General features: G+C 41.6%; 1 protein-coding gene across 1 annotated transcript; it reads left to right on the forward strand.

Moving 5' to 3' along the window:
• The first annotated feature begins 1,430 nt into the window (after positions 1 to 1,430).
• Positions 1,431 to 15,759, forward strand: SPC24 (SPC24 component of NDC80 kinetochore complex). Its single transcript, XM_001364851.4, has 5 exons — positions 1,431 to 1,896; positions 11,600 to 11,744; positions 13,588 to 13,692; positions 14,174 to 14,250; positions 14,338 to 15,759. Exons 1-5 carry the CDS (start codon positions 1,737 to 1,739, stop codon positions 14,442 to 14,444), a joined length of 594 nt encoding a protein of 197 aa, XP_001364888.1. The 5' UTR covers positions 1,431 to 1,736; the 3' UTR covers positions 14,445 to 15,759.
• Positions 15,760 to 21,263: the final 5,504 nt, after the last annotated feature.

A 21,263-nucleotide genomic window follows, 5' to 3' on the forward strand; every position in this document is an offset into this window, starting at 1 on the left:
ATTCTTGTAACCATGGAAAAATATTCTAAATTAACTAAATAAAATTTCCCAATAAATAAATATAAGGCAAGGTTCTCAGATTAAGAGAGCAGAGGCCATGCCATAGGAAATTTGAGGAGGGATGAAGTTTAGAAGAGCTGCTATGAAGAGTGAGCTAATGAATTGATAAGAGAGGTATAGTATGGTTGCCTAGCAACAGTGAAAGCTCAATTGAAGTTATGTAACATATAACTGTAATAAACCTAATCAGAATGGTTGCATGATTTTCTCCACCTTTGTTTAGCAGCACGCATGTAGGAATAAAGGCTGAGATTTGACTAGGCATAATCCATGATATGATGGATATGGGGTGGAGGAAAGGAGCTAGAAACTATGTAGAATTTTTTAAATTAAAAAAAATGTTTTTTCAATTACAGATAGAAACAAATTTTGACAATTATTTTCTGACATTTTATGATTCTGATTCTCTCCCTCTCCTTCCCTTTACCCTACAAGGTGGTAAACAGTCTGATAAAGGTAAGACCAGTACTTTCATGCAATACACATTTCCAGATTGCTTATACTATGACAGAAGACATACCACACATACAATTTTAAAAAACTCATAAAGGAAATAAAGTAGATGGCATGCTTTGATCTGCAATCATACTCCAAACCATTCCTTCTTTAGCTATGGATAGTATTTTTCATCTGAGACCCTGGCAGATACCTTGGAAACTTGATAATAGTTTAGTCTTTCACAGTTAATTGTTGTACTGTATTTGTTATTATATACAAAATTTGCTCACTTCACTTTGCATCAGTTCATCAGTCTTTTCAGGTTTTTCTGAATTCATCCTGTTTATCATTTCTTATACACAATAGTATTCCATTATAACCATATCCCACAACGTGTTCAGTCATTCCCTGATTGAAGGACACCCACTCAGCTTCCAGTTCTTTGCCACTACAAAAAGAGCGGCTAAAAATATTTTTGTACATCTTCCCTTATCTCTGATCTCTTTGGGATGCAGACTTAGAAGTAGTATTGCAGGGTCAAAGAGGACGTATAGTTTCATGGGCCTTTGGACATGGTTCCATACTCATCTCCAGAATGGTTATCATTTCAGAGGAATGTGTAGAACTGAATTGGCTCACCAAAGGGTTAAGAAGGGGTCGGAGTGGAGCTGACCTGGGAGAGAACTGAGGGTTGAAAGATAATGAAAAGTAAGATTTTATAAGGGGAGGCAGGAGAGGCAAAAAAAAACCAACAATGGGTTATGGTCTAATAAGGGGACTTCAATAATTAAGCATTTGTGAGGCACTATGTGCCAGGTGTTTGGTGTGTATATATACGTAAACAAAAAAAAAAACTGTCCCAAACCTTGGGGAGACTAAATTCGAAGGCAGAGAGGCTAATTTTCCTTCACTAAAGCAGTCGGGGTATTTAGTTAGGGGTTCACGTAACAGGAGAGCCCCTCAAAAGAAGGAATACCTTACAGAGGTACAGGTAGGACACAACCAGAACAAGGCTAAGCATCCTCAACTGGTGACATGTCGCGCATGCGCAACTAGAACAGCCCCGCCCTTCCGCGAGAACGAGATAAAATGCTCAGTAACGATTGGCTTTTTTGTATGTCTGTTGCGCCCGAAGACCAATAGGAAGCGGAGAACACAATGAAGCCTGGTCGGTGACTGTTTGAATTTGGGCGGGCTTGGGATCGGCAAGTTTGTTCCCGGCTCTTCCAGCTTTGGCCATGGAGGTATTTCGGGACATGGAGGATGTAAGCCAGGGACTGATTGGTCTGCTCAACGCCAACCGGGCCGGGGCGTGGGTGCGGCGGTTCCTAGGGAAGCAAGAACGGATGATCGAGAGGCTTCTGGACTTGAAAGAGAACGCTGAAGGGTTTCTCTCAGGTACCGGAGCAAGACAGGGCGGGGAGGACGCAAGCACGGGGGGCGGGGACGGGGAGAACGCAAGCGCGAAGGGCGGGGGGCGGGAAGGACGCAGAGCGAGACGTAGGGACTCTGGCATAAATCAAGTTGCTTTGGGGCTAACCTTTTGCCCCTCATCTTAAATACTAAGCCCATACGTGGACATTTAAAGCCTTTCATCTTTTTGTTCCAGCCTGTCTTCCCAGGCTCAATGCACTTTACTCTCTCACAGTCAATCAACCAGCAAATATTGATTAAACGTCTGTCTACAATATAGGGGCAGCGAGGTGGCTCAATAGATAGAGAGCCCAGACCTATCAGGTCCTGGATTCAAACATAGCCTCAGATACTAACTAGCTGTGTCACCCTGGGCAAGTCACTTAACCCCCATCGCCTAGCCCTACCGCTTCTCTGTCTTGGAACCAATACACAGTATTGATTCTATGATGGAAGGTAAGGGTTTTGGTTTTTTTTTAAACCTACAATATGCATTTGTGCCTAGCTCTCTGCAAAGTGCCCAGGATAAAAGTACAAGGAATGAAGCAATCTCTCCTCACAACAAGCTTACATTCAAATAGGTCTCACAAGTGCATGTGAAAATAAATATAGCATTAACAAAGTTAATCAACTCAAGTATATGCAAAGTAGTTAAATACAAGGTTAAATTGGGCTGGAGACTAAAATTGGGAGGCAGAGGGAATTGGAGAAAGGCTTTATGCAGAAGATAGTCCCAAAGCTCCATCTTCAAGAAAGAGAGGGATTCTCTAAAGCATTCCTGACTCATGCCAAGGTCTGTGTAAGGAAGCCAGAGAAGGCTAGATTGGCAGGATTTCAGAGTGTGAACATGGTCAAATCACTTAACCCCCCTTTACCTCCATTTCCTTAACTATAAAATGGGGATAGTAATAGCACTTACTTTCTAGGGTTGTTCTAAGGATCAAATGAAATAATACTTGTAAGGAGCTTAGCTCAGTGTCTGGCACACAGTAGGCCCTTCATAAATGCTACCAGATTGGTTCAGGCCCATATGGCCTCTCACCTGGACTATTATTGCTATGTGCTTCAAATTGATTTCTTTTCCTGTCTCTCCCTACTTAAAATTGAATTTATCAACAAGGTGTCTCATTCATTCAACAAGTGCCTACTATGTGCAAGGCAATGGGGATACACCAATGCAAACAATCCATTCCCTGAAGGAGATTACATTCTCTGGGATCAGTGTGAGGAAGATGACTGAATTACAAACAGTTAAGTAAATACAAAATCTGTACAAAGTTTTGGGGGAGATCAATAATAACTAGAGGTTACATAAGGAATGACTATAGAATCTGGTAACTGAATTGAGCCTTGAAGGTGAGATAAAACTTATCCAAGGCTCCGTTGGTTAAGTACTTTTGTCCATCACTGAGTCAATATAGAGATGGTAAACTGCAGTTTTAGCTTTCTTCGATTTGCAGCCTCCACCACACCTACAAAAATGTAGGAGTCAATGAGCCCAGAATATCACCTTCAACACCTTTATATAGAATGTGAATATATAAGCAGCCCTAAAAAGATAGAATTTTTTGGAAAGCAGGTAGGAAAGGTAAGAGTATACATGTATAGAAACAAGTACCAGAAAAAACACCTGAAGCTGTTCCAAACAGGAGCTTCGGCTTATTTCCCAAACTTGATTGTGCAGGTATTGTGCCTATCTAACTTTCAGCAACAATGTCTGGAAGCTCCAAATAGACACGGAGGCAGCACTCTATTCTTATACACTTGGCAAGAAATCCAAGCCAGAGTTTCTTTCCCATCGAAGTCTTTCCCTTATCACAGTGACAGTAAGAGGCCTGAGCCAGAAGTTCTCTTGTCACAGAGGGATTCTGAGATTCCAGGAAGCAAAGGGGAGGGGAGGAAGAGAATATTCTAGGCATCGGGGACAGCTTGTAAAAAAAAAATATCACGAATACCGTGCTGTCATGTCTTATCAAATGACAAGCAACACAGTTTGACTAGAAGGAAAACCACGCGAAAGGGAGTAATGTTTTTAAAAAAAACTGGAAAGACAGACTGGAGTTAGACTTGAAGAGCTTCAAGGTGGAGAGGTTGTCTTTTATCCTAAAGGCAATGTGGAGCCATCAAAGTTTCTTTTTATCAGGAATACTTAAAAGTTCTCTAATGGGGGCAGCTGGGTGACTCAGTGGGTTGAGAGCCAGGTGGGAGTGGGGATCCTGAGGGGGGAGGGTCCTAGGTTCAAATCTAGAAAACTCTGGATTCTCATTCTTGCACCCCTTTTCTTTCAGGAAGTGAGTGGTAGATTCTTTCTTGTTTTACTCCTAGTTGTAATAGATCTAAGCAGTTTTTGTTTATGATTTCTTGACATAGAGTACCCAGGTTTTGGGGTGGGGAAAAGTTGTTTTAACCCTTACCTTCCATATTAGAATCAGTACTCAGTATTGGTTCCAAGGAAGAAGATCAGTAAGGGCTAGGCAATTGGGGCTAAATGACTTGCCCAGAATCACATAGGTAGAAAGTGGCTGAGGTTACATTTGAACCCACAAAACCATCTAATTGTCCCCTCCCCTTCCTCTTGCTTTTTTAATCATGGTCATCAGGAAATTTCAGTGACTCATAAGTTATTTCTCTTTGACCTTTTTGCCAGAGTAGTTGTTTTTGATAGTAGATACTTTATTTTCCTCTTTTTTTTTCAATATTTTTGTTTAAATATTTCTCATCTTATAGAGTTACTAATGTCTTTTATTATCATGTAAAACACACTTCCATATTGGTCAATGTTATAAGGGCACAGTTATACAAAATCAAAACCCAAAAACAAAACCATAAATACTCTAATGTGAAAGATAGTATGCTTTGATTCACATCCATTCTTAGAATAACTCATTTCTGTTTAACCTATTCTAATTTTCAGTGAATATGGATAAATTTTATTGCTTTCTTTTCTACGCCATTTATTGTTCCAATTCTTTCCTCCAGCGTTTTTGTTTCATTTTTTTTTATTTTGTTTTATTTCTTCCAGGTGTTCATGCAGTCCATGTAGATAATCAATTTTTTTTTTCTTTGAGTCCTCAAAATTGTTATAGTTACTCTCTTCTACATTGGATTTTTTGGTCTCTGGATTTATAAATCTTTTTTTTTTTAATCCTTACCTTCGATCTTACAATGGATACAAGTATCTGTTCCAAAACAGAGGAGTGGTAAAGGCTAGGCAATTATGAGGTTAAATGACTTGCTCAGAGGCACATAGCTAGGAAGTGTCTGAGATCAAATTTGAACCCAGGACCTCCTGTCTCCAGGTCTGGCTTTCTATCCACTGAGCCACCCTAGCAGCCCCTGGATCTATAAATCTTTGTAGTGGCTGGTGCCTTGTTTAGTCATATTTGTAACCTTATTTTCTGAACTTGGATATTGTGGTAAGGCCAGATTCTGCCACTGCTCCTCTTTGGATGCTTGGTCTCAAACTAGGCCACTTGTATTTCCATATTAACCCCCATTTTCCAGGATGTACTCTAATATACACCTTTGGATCTTAAGGAGTCAAAAAATGCTCGATCTTCGGAGTCCTTTGTGGTATGAATGTGGTGTCATGTGATTACTATGAACCTTTTCATGGTCAAAACTTAAATCTCTGTGGTCTTCCCAGGTCCACACTGAGGGTGGTTCCCAACAATCCTGGACCTTTCTTGTGAAAACCTTTCCTCTTGCTGCCTCAGAATATAGAACATTTACTCTCAGCAATGCAATGATCTGAAACAATTCTAAAGGACTTATGACAGGAAATGCTATTCACCTCCAGGGAAAGAAATATTTGAATTAGAGGCAGTTCAAAGCATCCTTTCTTTCACATCAGTCTATTTACAATTTTATTTTGGGGTTTTGGTTTTATATGAGTGTGCTCTTACAACAGTGACTGACCAATAAGGAAGTGTGTTTTGCATGATAATATGTGTATGGCCCAGATTATATTGCTTTCCATCTCCAAGTTGGGGGAAGGAAGAAAAAAAGGGAAACGGTTTGGATCTTATAATTTTGGAGAACATATGTTGAAAAAATTATTATTTCATGTAATTGGGAAAATAAAATAGTTTTGCATTTTAAAAATTATATTATGTTTATTGATCATTATTCAGTATGGTGCTTTATTCAGGCTTTGCTGGAATGGGTATGTGAGAACTTGCCTGCCTTGCTTCTATTCAGTCGGTCTTGTCTTCTATTTTTCACCCACACAGAAGTTTCTTTGGCAGGGAACTAACATGATCAACCCTGTGTTTTTGCAACATTATTTCTAACAGACAAGCAGGTCAGCTTTGAATATATTCTTTTTAAAAACGTGAGGTGTACATGATAGAGATTTGTGGTTCCTTGTCTAATCTTCTCTTTGCATTCTTCTGTGTGTACAGAAATGCTCGTGTTTGATAACAACTATAATAAAGGATCATCAATTTGGCAGCTGGATGTAGGATGGATTGGGAAGGGGAGAGACTGGACGTAAGAACACCTACCTGGTGATAGGAGACTAGCAGGCTAGCACAATTGTCCAGGAGAGGTGATCAGAGTGGAGAGTGAAAAAACTGGGACATGTTTGAGAGGTTTTGTAGAAGCAGAATCACCAAAACTTAGCAACTAATTAGATATGAGTAGTGAGGAGTACAGGATGACTCAAAGATCGTAAATCTGGGAGATGAGAAGGATGAAGGTACCTTTGATGGAAATAAGGAGATAAGGAGGTGAATTAGATTTAGAGAGAAAGAGAATGGATTCCATTTTGGACGTGTTGCTTTTGATATTCCCATGGTTCATCCAGATTAAAAAAAAATGTGAGGGTGCAGCTAGCTGGCTCAGTGGATTGAGAGCCAGGTCCAGAGACAGGAGGTCCTACATTCAAATCTTGTCCTCAGACACTTCCTTTCTGTGTGACCCTGGACAAGTCACTTAACCCCCATTGCTTGGCCCTTCCCACTCATTGGTATAGGACCTTAAGGGATAAATGAAAAATGGAGATTTGGCAGTCATCTGCATAAAGATGATAGATGAATATTTGGGGACTGATGAGCTCACTGAAAGAAAGTTTAGGAAGGGAATTGAAGAGGGTATAAGGAGGAAGCTGAGTGGTTCAGTGGAGAGAGAGCCAAATCTGGAGATATGAGGTCCTAGCTTCAAATATGGCCTCAATCACTTCCTATTTGTGTGACCCTGGGCAAGTCACTTAACATGCTTTGCTAGCTGTTACCACTCTTCTGCCTTGGAACCAATGCTCAGTATTGTTTCTAAGACAGAAAATAAGGGTTAAAAAATAATAATAAGTGAGTGGTATAAGAAAGAACCTATGTATACATAGAGAGTGGAGGTTGTACTTGGATGATGCAGGATGATAATCCTGCAAAGGAGAATGAGAAGGAACTGTCAGAGTAGAATGAGGAGAAAGAGGAAATAGCAGACTCACAGAAACTCAGGGAGGAAAGAGTATCTGTGGGAGGAGGTGGTTGGTAGTTAGAACAAGGACACCAACTAGCAATTAAGAGATAGTTGATAAACTTGGGGCAAGCTGTTTAGTCACAGTTGAAAGCCAAAATTCAGGGAACTGAGTGGAAGAAGATGAAGTAGAAGCAATCAGTATAGACAGATTTTTTTTTCCTTCTAGGAATTATGATGGGAAAAAGAGAGATTGATAATATGAGGGTTTTTTAAAGATGGGAATGATCTGGGTGCATTTGTAAGGAAGGAACCTGTAGATGAAAAGAGATTGAAGTTTGGAGTAAAGGAAAAACATTTTCTACAAGACTTTATAGAAGATTTTAGCACAAAGTCCACCTCCAAAGCATTCCTTGCAGTTACTTGGTACCCAGATAAGAAGAATCTAATAAAATATTCAATTCTATCAAGCAAGTTGGGTCTTAACCCAACTGCCACTTAGATATCAATCCCTTTCTCCTATCTTTCCTTCCTTCCTAAGTCCAAGAGAAGTGTGACATTATTATTACAACCTAGAAAATGGGGGTAGATGTAAGATAGGGATGACTAAGGGGATGAAACACAGAATAGATGGAGATGGGGATTGGGTTGGGGTTTTAGAGGCTACAGAATGCTAAACTGGGAGTTGGGAGAGAACTGGGTCTGTTATTGACTCTGATGCTCATTACCTGTGACCAGAGGCAGGTCACTTTAACTGCAGATTTCTGTCTCTAAATGTAGAGATAAGAACACTTGTATATTGGTTTCATATGATTGGTAGGAGGCCTAAAGAAGATAAAGTATATAATATCAGTCAATAAACATTTATTGTCTACTATTTATTAAATGCAAGGCACTCTGCTAATCACTAGAGATAGAAAAAAAGGCAAAAGTCTCTGCTCCCAAGGAGCTCATAATCTAATGCAGATAAATCTATCCAAAGCAAGCTATATACAAGAGAAATGGGAAATCATTAAAAGATCCTTTAGAAACCTTAAGAGCCATATCTCAAGCTCAGCTGTTAGTACTCTCCTGGCTCTTCTGGAAGACCTTGAGTGCTGGAGAACTGAACCCTCTCATGAAGCCGCCTATCTTATTCTTGGGCAGATCTAGTAATTAGGAAATGTTTCCTTCCCTCCAGCCAAAATTCCTGTTGTTTCCACCCGCTGTTACTAGTTCAGCCTTTCAGGGCCAAGAACTAATCTGTCTCCTCTTCTAAGCATTAGCCTTTCATAAACTTGAAGGCAGGTGTTCACTTCCTCACGACCATCTAAGCAGCAGGAGTCAGAGATAGGTCTTCTGCCTCCAAACTCAATGTTCTCTCCTATAACATGCTGCGCAGTCATATTGCCAGCCAGCTTCCACCCACAGACAGGCAAGCCAGGTTCTTCCAGAGGGAACATCGGGGAATAAGGGATGGGAGTGTACATTTGTTTTTAAACCTTACCTTCTTAGTATCAATTCTAAGAAGAGCAATCAGGGTTAAGTGACTTGCCCAGAGTCATATAGCTAGGAAGTGTCTGATGTGAGATTTGAACCTAAGTTCTGACTCCAGGCCTGATTCACTATCCACTGAGCCACCTAGCTTCCCCAGGAATCCACATTTATTAAGCGCCTATTGTAAACTAACTAACCACTGTATTAGGCCCCTTATAAATGTTCTCTCGGATGCAAATCAAAACAACTCTGAGGTATCGCCTCACACCTAGCAGATTGGCTAACATGACAGCGAAGGAAAGTAATGAATGCTGGAGGGGATGTGGCAAAGTTGGGACATTAATGCATTGTTGGTGGAGTTGTGAACTGATCCAACCATTCTGGAGGGCAATTTGGAACTATGCTCAAAGGGCGATAAAAGACTGTCTACCCTTTGATCCAGCCATAGCACTGCTGGGTCTGTACCCCAAAGAGATAATAAGGAAAAAGACTTGTACAAGAATATTCATAGCTGCGCTCTTTGTGGTGGCCAAAAACTGGAAAACGAGGGGATGCCCATCAATTGGGGAATGGCTGAACAAATTGTGGTATATGTTGGTGATGGAATACTATTGTGCTCAAAGGAATAATAAAGTGGAGAAGTTCCATGGAGACTGGAACAACCTCCAGGAAGTGATGCAGAGTGAAAGGAGCAGAACCAGGAGAACATTGTACACAGAGACTGAGACACTGTGGTACAATCGAAGGTGATGGACTTCTCCATTAGGGGCAATGCAATGATCCTGAACAACCTGCAGGGATCAAGGAGAAAAAAACACTACCCTCAAGCAGAGGACAAACGGTGGGAGTAAAAACACTGAGGAAAGGCAACAGCTTGACTACAGGGATGATGGGGATATGATTGAGGAAAGATTCTAAATGAACACCCTAATGTAAAAACCAATAACATGGAAATGAGCTCGGATCGAGGACACATGTGATACGCAGAGGAATCATGCATCGCCAATGGGAGGGGTGGTGGGAGGCAGGGGGAGGAAAAGAAAATGATCTTTGTATCTAAAGAATAATGTCCAAAAATGACCAAATAAAATAATGTTAAATAAATAAATGTTCTCTCAGACTAACATTTAGGGGTTTTGTAGCACTTTTAAAGTTTGCAAATATCTCATTTGATCTTCACAACAACCCTGGAGGTAGGTGTTATTACTATCCTCATTTAAACTTAAGGAAACTGAGGGGGAGGTGAGTGGCGCAGTAGAGCCAGGCCTGGAGTCAAGAGGACCCGAGTTTAAATCTGACCTCAGACATTTCCTTGCTGTGTGACCCTGGGCAAGTCATTTAACCCCCATTGCCTAGCCCTTACTGCTCTTCTGCCTTAGAACTGATACTTAGTATTGATTCTAAGGCAGAAGGTAAGTGAGAAGAGCTAAGTTATTCACAGTTGATCATTATACAATATTGCTGTCACTATGTACAATGTTATTCTGGTTCTGCTCACTTCACTTTGTATCAGTTCATGAAATTCTTTACAGAGTTTTGGCTCAGTGGATTGAAAACAAGGCCTAGAGCAGAGGTTCTGGCTTCAAATCTGACCTTAGATACAACCTAACTGTGTGGCCCTGAGCAAGTCACTTAATCCCCATTGCCTAGTCCTTACCACTCTTCTATCTTAGACCCAATATACAATATTTATTCTAAGACTTAAGGTGACAGTTAAAAAAAAAAGAATTATCATTTGAATGAACTTGGTTTCTAGAATATGGTTCAAGATATTTCAGAAGATAATGAGAATTTTTATCTTCTAAGTAAGCCATTACCTTCCTGCCTCTGCCTTGGAGAGATAATTTTTTAAATTCAGAGAAAATCTGCACATTTTGTTTCAGGTATGATTTCTCAAAATCTTTACTAGTCTCAAAAGTCTCCTAAAAATGATAATATCTTGGATTAAAATGTATGCAAGATGCATATTCTTATTACTAGAAAGCCATTTTTTACTTGCTTTCAAAAGGCTTAATAAAAATGAAACCAAAACTATAATATAATATATATATATATACATATTTGATCTTTTGACTCAGAAATAATGCTACTCTAGATTTAAACCCTCAAAGAGATCAAAGATTGAATTAACCCATATGTACAAAATTTTTTACAGCAGCTCTTTTTGGGGTGGCAAAAAATTGGAAATTGAAGGGATACTCATCAGTTGGGGAATGGCTGACCAAGTTGTGGTATATGATAGTGATGAAATATTGTTGTGCTAGAAAAAATAGAAAGAGAGGGTTTCAGAAAAATCTGGAAAGGCTTATATGAACTGATGCAAAATGAAGTGAGCAGAATCAGAACAATTTACATAGTAAAGCAATATTGTAAAAATAAGTAACTTTGAAACACTTAGCTGTTCTGAAAAGTACAGCAATTCAAGATAATTCCACAGTATTCATAATATAAAAAGCTTTCCACCTCCAAATAACAAACTGATAGAGTCAGAGTAAAGGTTGAAGCATTTTTCCTGTGTTTTTCTTGCTTTTTTTTCCCCTCTGGAACATGGTTAATGCAGAAATTTCTTTGTGTGACTTTATTTTGTAATAGGTCTTATGTTTCTTGCCTTCTGAGTGAGGGGATAGCTAAGGATGATAATTTGGAATTAAAAAAAGAAAAATGCCTCTGATACTGTATGTTTCCTGGACTAGTTTGCTGAGTGATTGTTTTCCTAGCAGGAAAGGAAAACTTGGCTATTCACTGTTTTTCAAAACTAAGCATCTAATGTTGAATGTACCTTCTGGTCTATCTGCAGAGATCCTTGCTATGGAGGAAGATGTGGCCCAGAAACTTGTTGATGAGAAAGAAACAGCACAACATGTTGAATCTAAGTTACAGAAAATTGAATCTGAACTTCAGAAGGCCAGCGAGAAGAATGGCAGTTTAAAGGCCAATCTCAAATATCTTTGTGTCCTTTTTATTTTAAAATTATTGTGTCAATTCCTTTTTTCACCCAGATATTTGTAACTCCCCAATGTCTACCCCTATGCCTATTGAATTCTCCCTTACAATAAATAAGTAGGGATAGGCACTGGGCCTATTGTAGGGTTTGAGAAAATCCCCCAAGAATGGAGACACAGAGACAATGCAAATAAGCAAAGGATCACTGTTTATTTACTAGGCACTAGGGCTGCCCCTAAAGGAGGAGTACACTGGCTTGGCTAGGGAACACCTTTTATAGTACAGGGGGCTAGCATGAAATGTTGAACAATAGGATCTCGTGAGTTGGCAGTTGGAGCTAGCTGAGGGGTTCACAATACAGGGAGTGTCTGCTTAGCTGCTGGAAGTTATACTGACTTGGGCAAGAGTTTACTCCTAGCCCCCAGAGGGAGGTTGTTCTGACCTCCTTCACTATGATTTCATTGATTTAGGGATTCCTGAATGAGAAAATTCCCTCTACTAATGCAGATCAGCACCTTTCTGTAAGAAAAAAGTGACCTGTCCAGGATCACATAGCTAAATACATGTCAGAGGCAGGGCTAGAATCTAGGTCATCCTGGCTTCAAGGCCAACTCTATCCCCTTCACTAGACTGCTTCTCTGACACATAAATATAGTCACGAAAAAATTAATCAAACCATTGACCATGTCTAAAAGTATCTGCCTCATTCCACACCTAGTCTTTTTACCAAGAGGCAGGAGAAATGTTTTATCATTGGTCCTTAGATTGGCTGTTGTATCTCATTCAGGTCTAAAGTTTTCTCCACCATTTTCCTTCATGTGATGATCTTTATGTCAGATGTTCTTCTCATTGTGCTTACTTTGCTCTACATCAGTTCATACATGTTTTTCTAGATTTATGAATTCTTATACTCTTCATTTCTTTTTTCTTTTGTTTTTTTAAACCCTTACCTTCCATCTCAGAATCAATACTGTGTATTTGTTCTAAGGCAGAAGAGTAGTAAGAGCTAGGCAATGGGGGTTAATGACTTGCCCAGGGTCACACAGCTAGGAAGTATCTGAGATCATATTTGAACTCAGGACCTCACATTTCCAGGGCTGGTTCTATCCACTGAGCACCTAGCTGCCCCCTATACTCTTCATTTCTTAAGTCACAATAGTATTCTATTCTTTTCATCTACAACATTTTGTTCAAACATGCTCCAAATGACGGATATCTACTTTCCTTCTAGTTCTTTGCTACTTTAAAAAAATGATACTAAAATATTTTTACACATATGGGATCTTTCACTGTACCTTTGATCTGCTTGGAGTATGTACCTAATGATGGTATTATTGGGTCAAAACATTTATACATTTTAGTGACTTAAGTATAATTCCCAATTATTTTCTAGAAGGGTTGGAACAATTTATAGTTCTATCAATAGTACAGTATTGTACTCATCTTCCCACAGCCCCTCCAACATTTATTATTTTCATCTTTTGTTATATGGATTAGTTTGGAAGTAAAGTAAAACCTCAAAGATGTTTTAATTTGCATCTGTTATTAGTGACTTGGAGGATTCTTTCATATTGTTGTCAATAGCTTATATTTCTTTTGACAATTACTTAGTCAAAACTCTGACCATTTGTTTATTGGGAAAGCTTCTAATATCCTTTTGCACAAGCTTGCATTCAGAGCCATCCTCCAGCAAAGACTTGCCCTTTGAAATGTTCATAGAATTTCTTGTGGATTATTTGTGGATCTGGGAGTAAGGTTCTCATAGTCGAGACCAATATTACAATTTTGACAGAAGCAAGAGGGGGTATTCAAAACGAATGGCTCCTTAACTTCCTTTTGTACTCTGTTGACAAAAGAGCTGGAAGAGCTCAAGGAAATGGAACAAGATCTCCTAAGGATGGAGGGAGAAGTGGATGAAGATACCACTGTTGTGATCCCTTCAGCTGTGTAAGTGTCCCTGGTGTATGTCGCTGGAAGTCATATTTGTGTTAGGTGTGATGTGGTTGACCTATTAAACTGGCCTCCATTTTTAGCAGAGATTCTTGACAATGTCCATTAAGTGCCACTTTGATGCCTCATCATGGTATGGGTGTAGCAACACCAGTGGTTCGTGAGCTCATGCCAAGCTGGGCCCCACAGTCAGGCATCATTCAAGGAATAACCAAATTAAGTACAGTGATCACAAGATGATTAGCTACCCTAACTCATAGAACTGTCTGTTGATGCTTGGAAGCATCACAGATTTAGGACAGAAAGGCATCTCGAGGATCATCTAGTCCAGACCTTCTCATCTTATGGATGGAGAAACTGAGGCCCAAATAGGTTAAAGGGATCACAATTTCAGTGAATGGAACTAGAACACTCCCAATAACTTAGGACTAAACTATTGACATTCCCCAACACCAAACGTTTATGTTTTCTTTTGCAGGTATGTGTCTCAACTTTATCATCAAGTCAGTAAAATTGAGTGGGATTATGAATGTGAGCCGACTATCATCAAAGGCAGTATCCTTCCCTGATGGTCAAGGGGGCAAAGGTTCCCTGGGAGGGGCTGTAAATAGAAATGTGTTTTCCTTTACTTTAGCTCTGCAGTTCATCACGGTCCCAACATTGCACAGCCTATCCATCTGGACAGCACCCAGCACTCTCAGAAGTTTATCAGTGACTATCTCTGGAGCTTGGTGGACACGCAGTGGTGACATTGGCCTCACTGGCATGGGGGGAGGTATAGGAGGCTGTGAAGTATAGGGCTGCTGCTTCAGGGTGAGTGGTGATGAATTGTAGGGAACCCCAGTTATGGGAGTCTTATAAAGGAAGTCTTAAGCATTAGGTTTGTACTGGCTTCTTCTTCCCATTTGTCCTTCAAACCCCATTATATGTTTGGTTCAGAGTCAACATAGTATGGCCTGAGGATGATGTAACAGGAAAAACCACTCATCTAGCTCCCTGAGTTCTCATTCTGGCTCCATTCCTAACTCGCTTCATGACCCTTTGCAAACCACTTAGTGCCCTTAGGAATGGGTCCCGTGATCAAATGAGGACAACTGTTAGGGCTTCTAACTCTAGAGTTCTGTGAATGTGTGATTCATCTCAGCTTCTGAGAATATGCTCTGATCCATCTGTCAGTGACCTGGAATAATCAGTATTTTCAGAGGAATTAAGGAAGGATTTGAACCCATGATTTCACTTCAACGTGATAGCCAGGATAGCATCTACCTGGCCATCCACCTGAGAGTAAGTGGCAATTTGAGGCCTCGAGTCCCTGGCGTAGATGCTGAGTCAAAATGTCCACTCGGCCATTTCCCCTGAACTCCAGGCTCACCATCAAAAGCTAGGGCTGAGCCACCAGTCAGGAGTGGGGAAAGGGCTACACCAATGTCAAGAGGAAGGATCAGCCCAGCAGGGGAGGAGCAGAATTCTTTTGGCTTTTGCCTTGCTGTCTAACAGCTGCCAGGAGATGGCACTAAGAACAAAGCCCGGAGCCCCACTCCTCCCTCATTCTTGTACATTTTAGGCAAACCAGTTGACTAGCACTTATGAAGCACCAACTGTGTACCAGGTATTTCCCAGCCCCCACATGAGCCTTAGACTTCTGGGAGAATAGTAATGATTTAATTTCCACATGGCCCTCTGCCCCAAGGGAATAGGAAAGAATTCAAACCTAACCCAAGGAATTGGGTGTTAACATTTGAAAATAGCATTAGTGACTCCATTTTGCCTTTATCCACCATTCTGTGAAGCCGAGTTTCAGCTACTGAAGTTACAAGATCCCTCCTCTCCCCAAAAGTCGGCCGGCCTAAGGAGTGTTATCAAGCTACCCCCTCTCTCACCTTATTATCTCCCAGTGCCCTCCACCAATGAGAAACTAGATATCTCGGGCCCAATAATCCTATTTTTCACTCTCCAAATGATATATTAACTATGTAGAAACCAAGCTCCGGGGTCCTTGACGACCGAGGACCGTGGTCTCCATTTGTAACTGCATGCAGTGCTAAATAAATTATCTGGATGAAACTCGGGTTTCTTTATTCCACCATAACACGCAGCAAAGGATTCAGGCCTACCCCAGGGGCCCGGGGCCTGAGAGATTCGCAAGCTAAGAATGTGGCCCAGAGGTGTTAGACTGGTTCCCAAGAGGTGAGTTTCTTAAAACTAGAAAGATGGAAACATTTAATATTATCAGTCCCTGGAACTGGGGATTACCTGAATCCAAAGACCTAATGCTTCCAACTTGCATGTTCCCAGCCAGTTTCTACCTTCCTTTGTTCTCCCAAAGGGACTCTCCTAGTTTTTCCTGGGAGAGTAGCCAAGAGAAGCAGGGTAGGTGACAAGTAACAGCAGCTTCTCAGTGAGGCTCCGAGGGGATGCCCTTCCGATGGAATCTGCTGACCAAACGGTAAAAGTCCAGGTCAGAGAACATGTGCAAGGGGGCCGGCAGGGGCTGAGTACTCTGGAGACGTGTGGAAGCCAGGGAGAGCCGAGGAATGTACAAGTGGGTGAGGAACGTGGCCTGGGCTTGGCCTTCAAGAGCATCACTCTCTCTGGCCTCATTCAGGGAGTTGCCTGACTTTGAAAGAAAGCAACTGTGAACAACAGAGGTGGATGTCGTCACAGACTGCTAGATAGGAGGGGCAGATGCCTGACTCACAGGGAAGCTATGGACCCTATTACAGGCAGGTACATTACTCTGGCCCAGCCTCTCTGTCTCCCCCACCCCCCCTCCATGCCAAACAAGACTTTCTTCTCCGCCCCACAGCCTCGGATCTGGGACTTTCTAAGAGAAGGGAGAGACTGGAAGCTATTGTACCCATTTTCCTGAGGAGTATAATAGCTAAAGACGCCCAAAGCTTCAGAGAGGAGAATAGAGCTGGGATCTAAACTTCCTGGGAGAGGCATCTAATTGGAGTACAAATTAACCCTTCCAGCTGTTGGGGCTTTGAATAGTCACCTATGACTAATGTTTATTAAGCATGAGTCACATCCTCTTCCCCCAGGCATGATGTTTAGTTCCACCCTTGCAGGTTCCTCCCAAAATTCAAGTTTGAAAGAATTTACAGATTTAGAACTGGAAGATTAGAGCCCATATAGCCTAATTCGGGCATTTTTTTGTTGGGTGTGGACTACTTCTGTCTACAGAAACAGGGCCAGATGAGGAAAAAAACCCAGGTCACCTAAGAAGTACTCAATCAAGCTGGTATTTGAACCCAGGTCCTTTGACCTACTTCACCAGGCTGGAGTAGGTGATGGTTGGTCTCAGGATCATTACTTACTAGTAATAGCCTTGAGACACCTGCCAGCTCTTTCTCCTGAGACTAAGCCATGACATTTGGAAGATGCTCTGATGTCAGCTACCCCAGGCTGAGGGCTAGAGCCAGGGGCTGGGTTCGAGGCAGAGACAACAGTTGGAACTTGAGACAACTGGAGCCTCTTCTTCGGGGTGGAGCAGGAGCTCTGGGAGCCCTGCTTACCAATGAATTGATGTCCCTCCATTTACCTCCCTGTGTTGGACCAGGGTCCAACTCCAGCTGCTCAGAGCTTATCCTTCATTTTACCAAGAGAGATAGGGCAAGGTGGGAAAGAGAAGAGTCTGGCAGGAAGGTGCCATGTAAAATCTGCCCACAAATACCTCCCAAGCTTGGGCCCTCTCAGAAGAGAAAAGGTCACTGCAGGGAATCAGTGACCTGCCCAGGTCTCAGTGGTACCAGCCACCACTATCCCCGATGGACAAGGAAAGGTGCCTGGCATTTTTTCCTCCAAATACCTGGGGTTCTTTCCCCAGATTTCCCCTCCTCTGCCACTCACTAGGGTCTTGGCCTTTTATTGCCTCAGTAGCATAGTAAGGTAAACCTTCAAAGGAGGTGAGAGGCCTGGCTGGGCAGAGGCCTTGGGCCAAAGAGGCAGTGAATAGGATGGAGGCTGAAAAGACCAAAGCCAAATAGAAATTCTTACCCAAGACTCAAGAGAAGAATAAAAAGGTAAACAGGAAAGAGAAACTGGAAGAGATCCAATACCATGAAACTGTTCACATTCCTTGTAATGCCGAAGAACTTTAGCATTATTAGGACACTTAGGAGTGTGAGTTGATTATGATGGGATGATTTAAAAAGTAAATAAAATTAAAGGATGAGAAAGGGACACACTGGAAGAAAGATGAAGGGAGAGGTAGAATAGAGTAAATTATTTCACATAAAAGGAAGTTTTTATAGTGGAGGGGGAGATGGAGGGGGGAAGCATGACAGGTGATGTCTAAATCTTACTCTCATCAGAATTAGCTCAAAGAGGAAATAACATGCATATTCAGTTGGGTATAGAAATCTGTCTTGCCCTCCAGGGAACTGGAGAGGAGGCTAGAGAGTGGGGTGGGGAGTGATAGAAAAAAGGGCAGGTGGTGGTCAGAAACAAAACATACTTTTTGAGGAGGGCCAGGGTAAAAGGAGTGAGAGAGAGAGAGAGAAGAGAGAGAGAGAGAGAGAGAGAGAGAGAGAGAGAGAGAGAGAGAGAGAGAGAGAGAGAGAAGAGAGAGAGAGAGAGAGAGAGAGAGAGAGAGAGAGAGAGAGAGAGAGAGAGAGAGAGAGAGAGAGAGAGAGAGAGAGAGAGAAGGATAAACAGGGGAGGAAACAGGCTGGAAGACAACACATGGCAATCATAAACTGTAGGTGTGAATCAGATAAATTCATAACATGAAAGCTGATAGAAACGTAGATTAAAAAACAGAATCCTATAATACATTGTAAGAAACCACTTGAGACATCTGCAGATTAACGGTAAGGGACTAGAGGGGAACTATAAAAAAAAAAAAGTAGGGATAGCAGTCATGATCTCAAACAATAGAAAAACAAAAATAGACCTAATAAAAGAGGAAACTATGTTTTGCTAAATTGTATCACAGAAGGGCAGCTAGGTGGCTCAGTGGATTGAGATCTAGGCCTGGAGAGGGGGGATCCTGGGTTCAAATGTAGTCTCAGACATTTCTTAGCTGTGTGATCCTGAGCCCTTGCTGCTTTTCTGCCTTGGAATCAATACTTAGTATCAATTTTAAGAGTTTAAAAAAATGAAAATAAAAAGTATCAACAATGGTGCAACTAAGTGATAGAGTGGATAGAGCACTCTGGTTGGAACCAAGACTCATCTTTGCTGGGAGCCATCAAGCCACGACGCCTTGACAGAATCCTGCGTGGTAGCTGGGGAGACCACAGAGTGGACCTTGGCAAGATGTGACTGCCCACTCTATCCCCCTTCTTTCATCAATGCCCCTTATCTATGAATTGACATGATTATTATTCCCCCTAGACTCAAAAGAAATAATGCAAGAGCAAAATACATGTACCCCAATTCTCCAAAACATCACCAAAAGACCAGACCCTTAAACCCAATCCCAAAAGACCATCATGGGTTAACTTTTACTTAGGTACATAATTCCCAGCAAAACCGCAGCTACAGGTCAAGCCCAAAACTTTCTCATGAAGCCAGCACACAAATCAACCATAGAGGCCCATACAATATGTACAGGTACACTAAGCTTCAATATGCCTCAGTGACTCAATTACACAAATCAGTAACTCAAACTCCCTAGTAAGCCACCTGTGATGAAATAATTTATCTTGTAGTCTGTCTGTAATCACAATACAAAAATATAGAATGTTAATCAAGTGATTTGTTAAAAGTTGATGTATCACTTTTCCAATTTTCTCTCTTTCATTTTGTGTATCTGCATGCCAAGAATATGGATATGAAAATAAATCCCACTCCTGGGAATGTTGGAGCAGCTTGGAGATGCAAAGCAATCCCATGGCCATTATGATTAAGCTGTCTTCTGTTTGTTATTTATTTTATTTTATTTATTTTGACTGATCGTTTGCCACCTGTCAGGAGCCCTGGAGTTGCGAGTAGGGCTGGACCCTGACCATCTTCATGAGTTCATGTTCCACCTCAGACAATTACTAGTTGTGTGACCCCAGGCAAGTTACTTAATCCTGTTTGCCTCAGTTCTTCATCTGTAAAATTAGCCAGAGAAGGAAATGGCAAATTACTCCAGTGTCTGTGCCAAGAAAACTCCAAAATGGGGTCACAGAGTTAGAGATGACTGAACCGGCTCAATAGTGACACAATGGTAGTAGTCTCTTGGTAACCAAGGATGAGGATTGTCTTTGTGCGCTTTCATCTGTGATGTAGATGAGTGTGTACAAAAACACTAGTGCGTGAAAGAGATTTAAGTGGAAAAGTCGATGCACAGAGACAGTCCCACTCTCTTGGCCTTGGAAGCCTGGGTCCATTGGCACAAAAAGTTGTTACACCTGGAGACTTCCTCAGCTGCATTGGATGGCCGGGTTGTCTTTTGTGCTCCAACACGCCCTAAGCACTCCACAGTGCTTTGCTGCGTCGCCCTCTCAGCCATTGAACCGTCTTGTTGGTTTCTTCCATCTATTCAACCGAAGCAGTCTTCACATGCTGGGTGAGCAAAGCCCTGGTTCACCAGGGGTCGACAACCCGATGGCTACCCTCACAAGGTTTAGCTGACCTGTCGAAGCCGTTGCCGGGGTGTGGCCGCTGCCGCATGCTAACAGCTACTAGGAGCCACAAGTGAGAGCTGGGTGTCAGGTGGGCATCAGAGGCTGGAGAGCTGCCCTAGGAGGGCACGACAAGCCCTCCATATCATTCTTATATACCCACTTAGATAAGACCCTCTTTTCTAGGCATAAAAACTTCTGGCAAATCTGTGCTCTGAATTCCCTATATCTGGGTCACGTTGATTTCGCTGACACCATCCCACCTCCAAGACCCCATCTCCTGTGGGAGGCTGGCCCATCCCACAGCAAACATGGTATTGTTCTCTAGGGCTGGAAGTCTATCTACTCTGCTACCTAGCTGCCCCTAATGCATTTACTTTTGTTAACTGTTAAGTCCGGAATTTCTCATTTCATTCCAGTCTCAAACTCAAATTCCTTCCATGCCTGGCTCACTCCATACCTCCCTGTTCCTTCAATCTACTATACTTGCTCTGACCTCCCTTCCCTCTCATCACAGTTTTGACCCTATTGTTGAACAATTCAACTTTATGTCATCCAGTCCCTTTTTATTCTCTCACTCCTTTTTCCCCCTCATCACTAACATCCAGTCACCTAAATCTTCCCATGCATGACTTGAATCAAATCTCTGACATTTACTTTCTTGACCTCACACCTCACTGACCTGATAGTGCTCTCCCCTTCTTCATTTTTCCTTGTATTCTTATTTGGGTACTTGCTGCATACCTTTGGTAGAATACAAATTCCTCAGGAGCAGGAACTATTCCATTCTTCTTTGTATCCTCAACATTTAAGCACAGTGCCCTGAACAGAATAGCTACTTCATTTGTGTTGAATTGAAAAGCTGTCCCTATAGCTACAATTCTATGCATGTTAAAAATACTTTTAAGTAAAACTATATATATCCTTCAATGAATACTTACTAAATAAATGAATAACACAAAGAAAATAAATGGGATCTTTGGATACCAGCTAATCAGCAGTCTCAGAGAG

This window comes from Monodelphis domestica, chromosome 3 (assembly GCF_027887165.1).
Source record: "Monodelphis domestica isolate mMonDom1 chromosome 3, mMonDom1.pri, whole genome shotgun sequence".
NCBI classification, from domain to species: domain Eukaryota; kingdom Metazoa; phylum Chordata; class Mammalia; order Didelphimorphia; family Didelphidae; genus Monodelphis; species Monodelphis domestica.

Bases quoted from the DNA above. Each gene is read 5' to 3' on its own strand.
- SPC24 (XM_001364851.4), top strand. From the start codon at position 1,737: ATGGAGGTATTTCGGGACATGGAGGATGTAAGCCAGGGACTGATTGGT. The intron at 1,897-11,599 runs GTACCGGAGCAA...GTCTATCTGCAG, and splicing joins CGCTGAAGGGTTTCTCTCAG to AGATCCTTGCTATGGAGGAA. The intron at 14,251-14,337 runs GTATCCTTCCCT...TTAGCTCTGCAG, and splicing joins GCCGACTATCATCAAAGGCA to TTCATCACGGTCCCAACATT.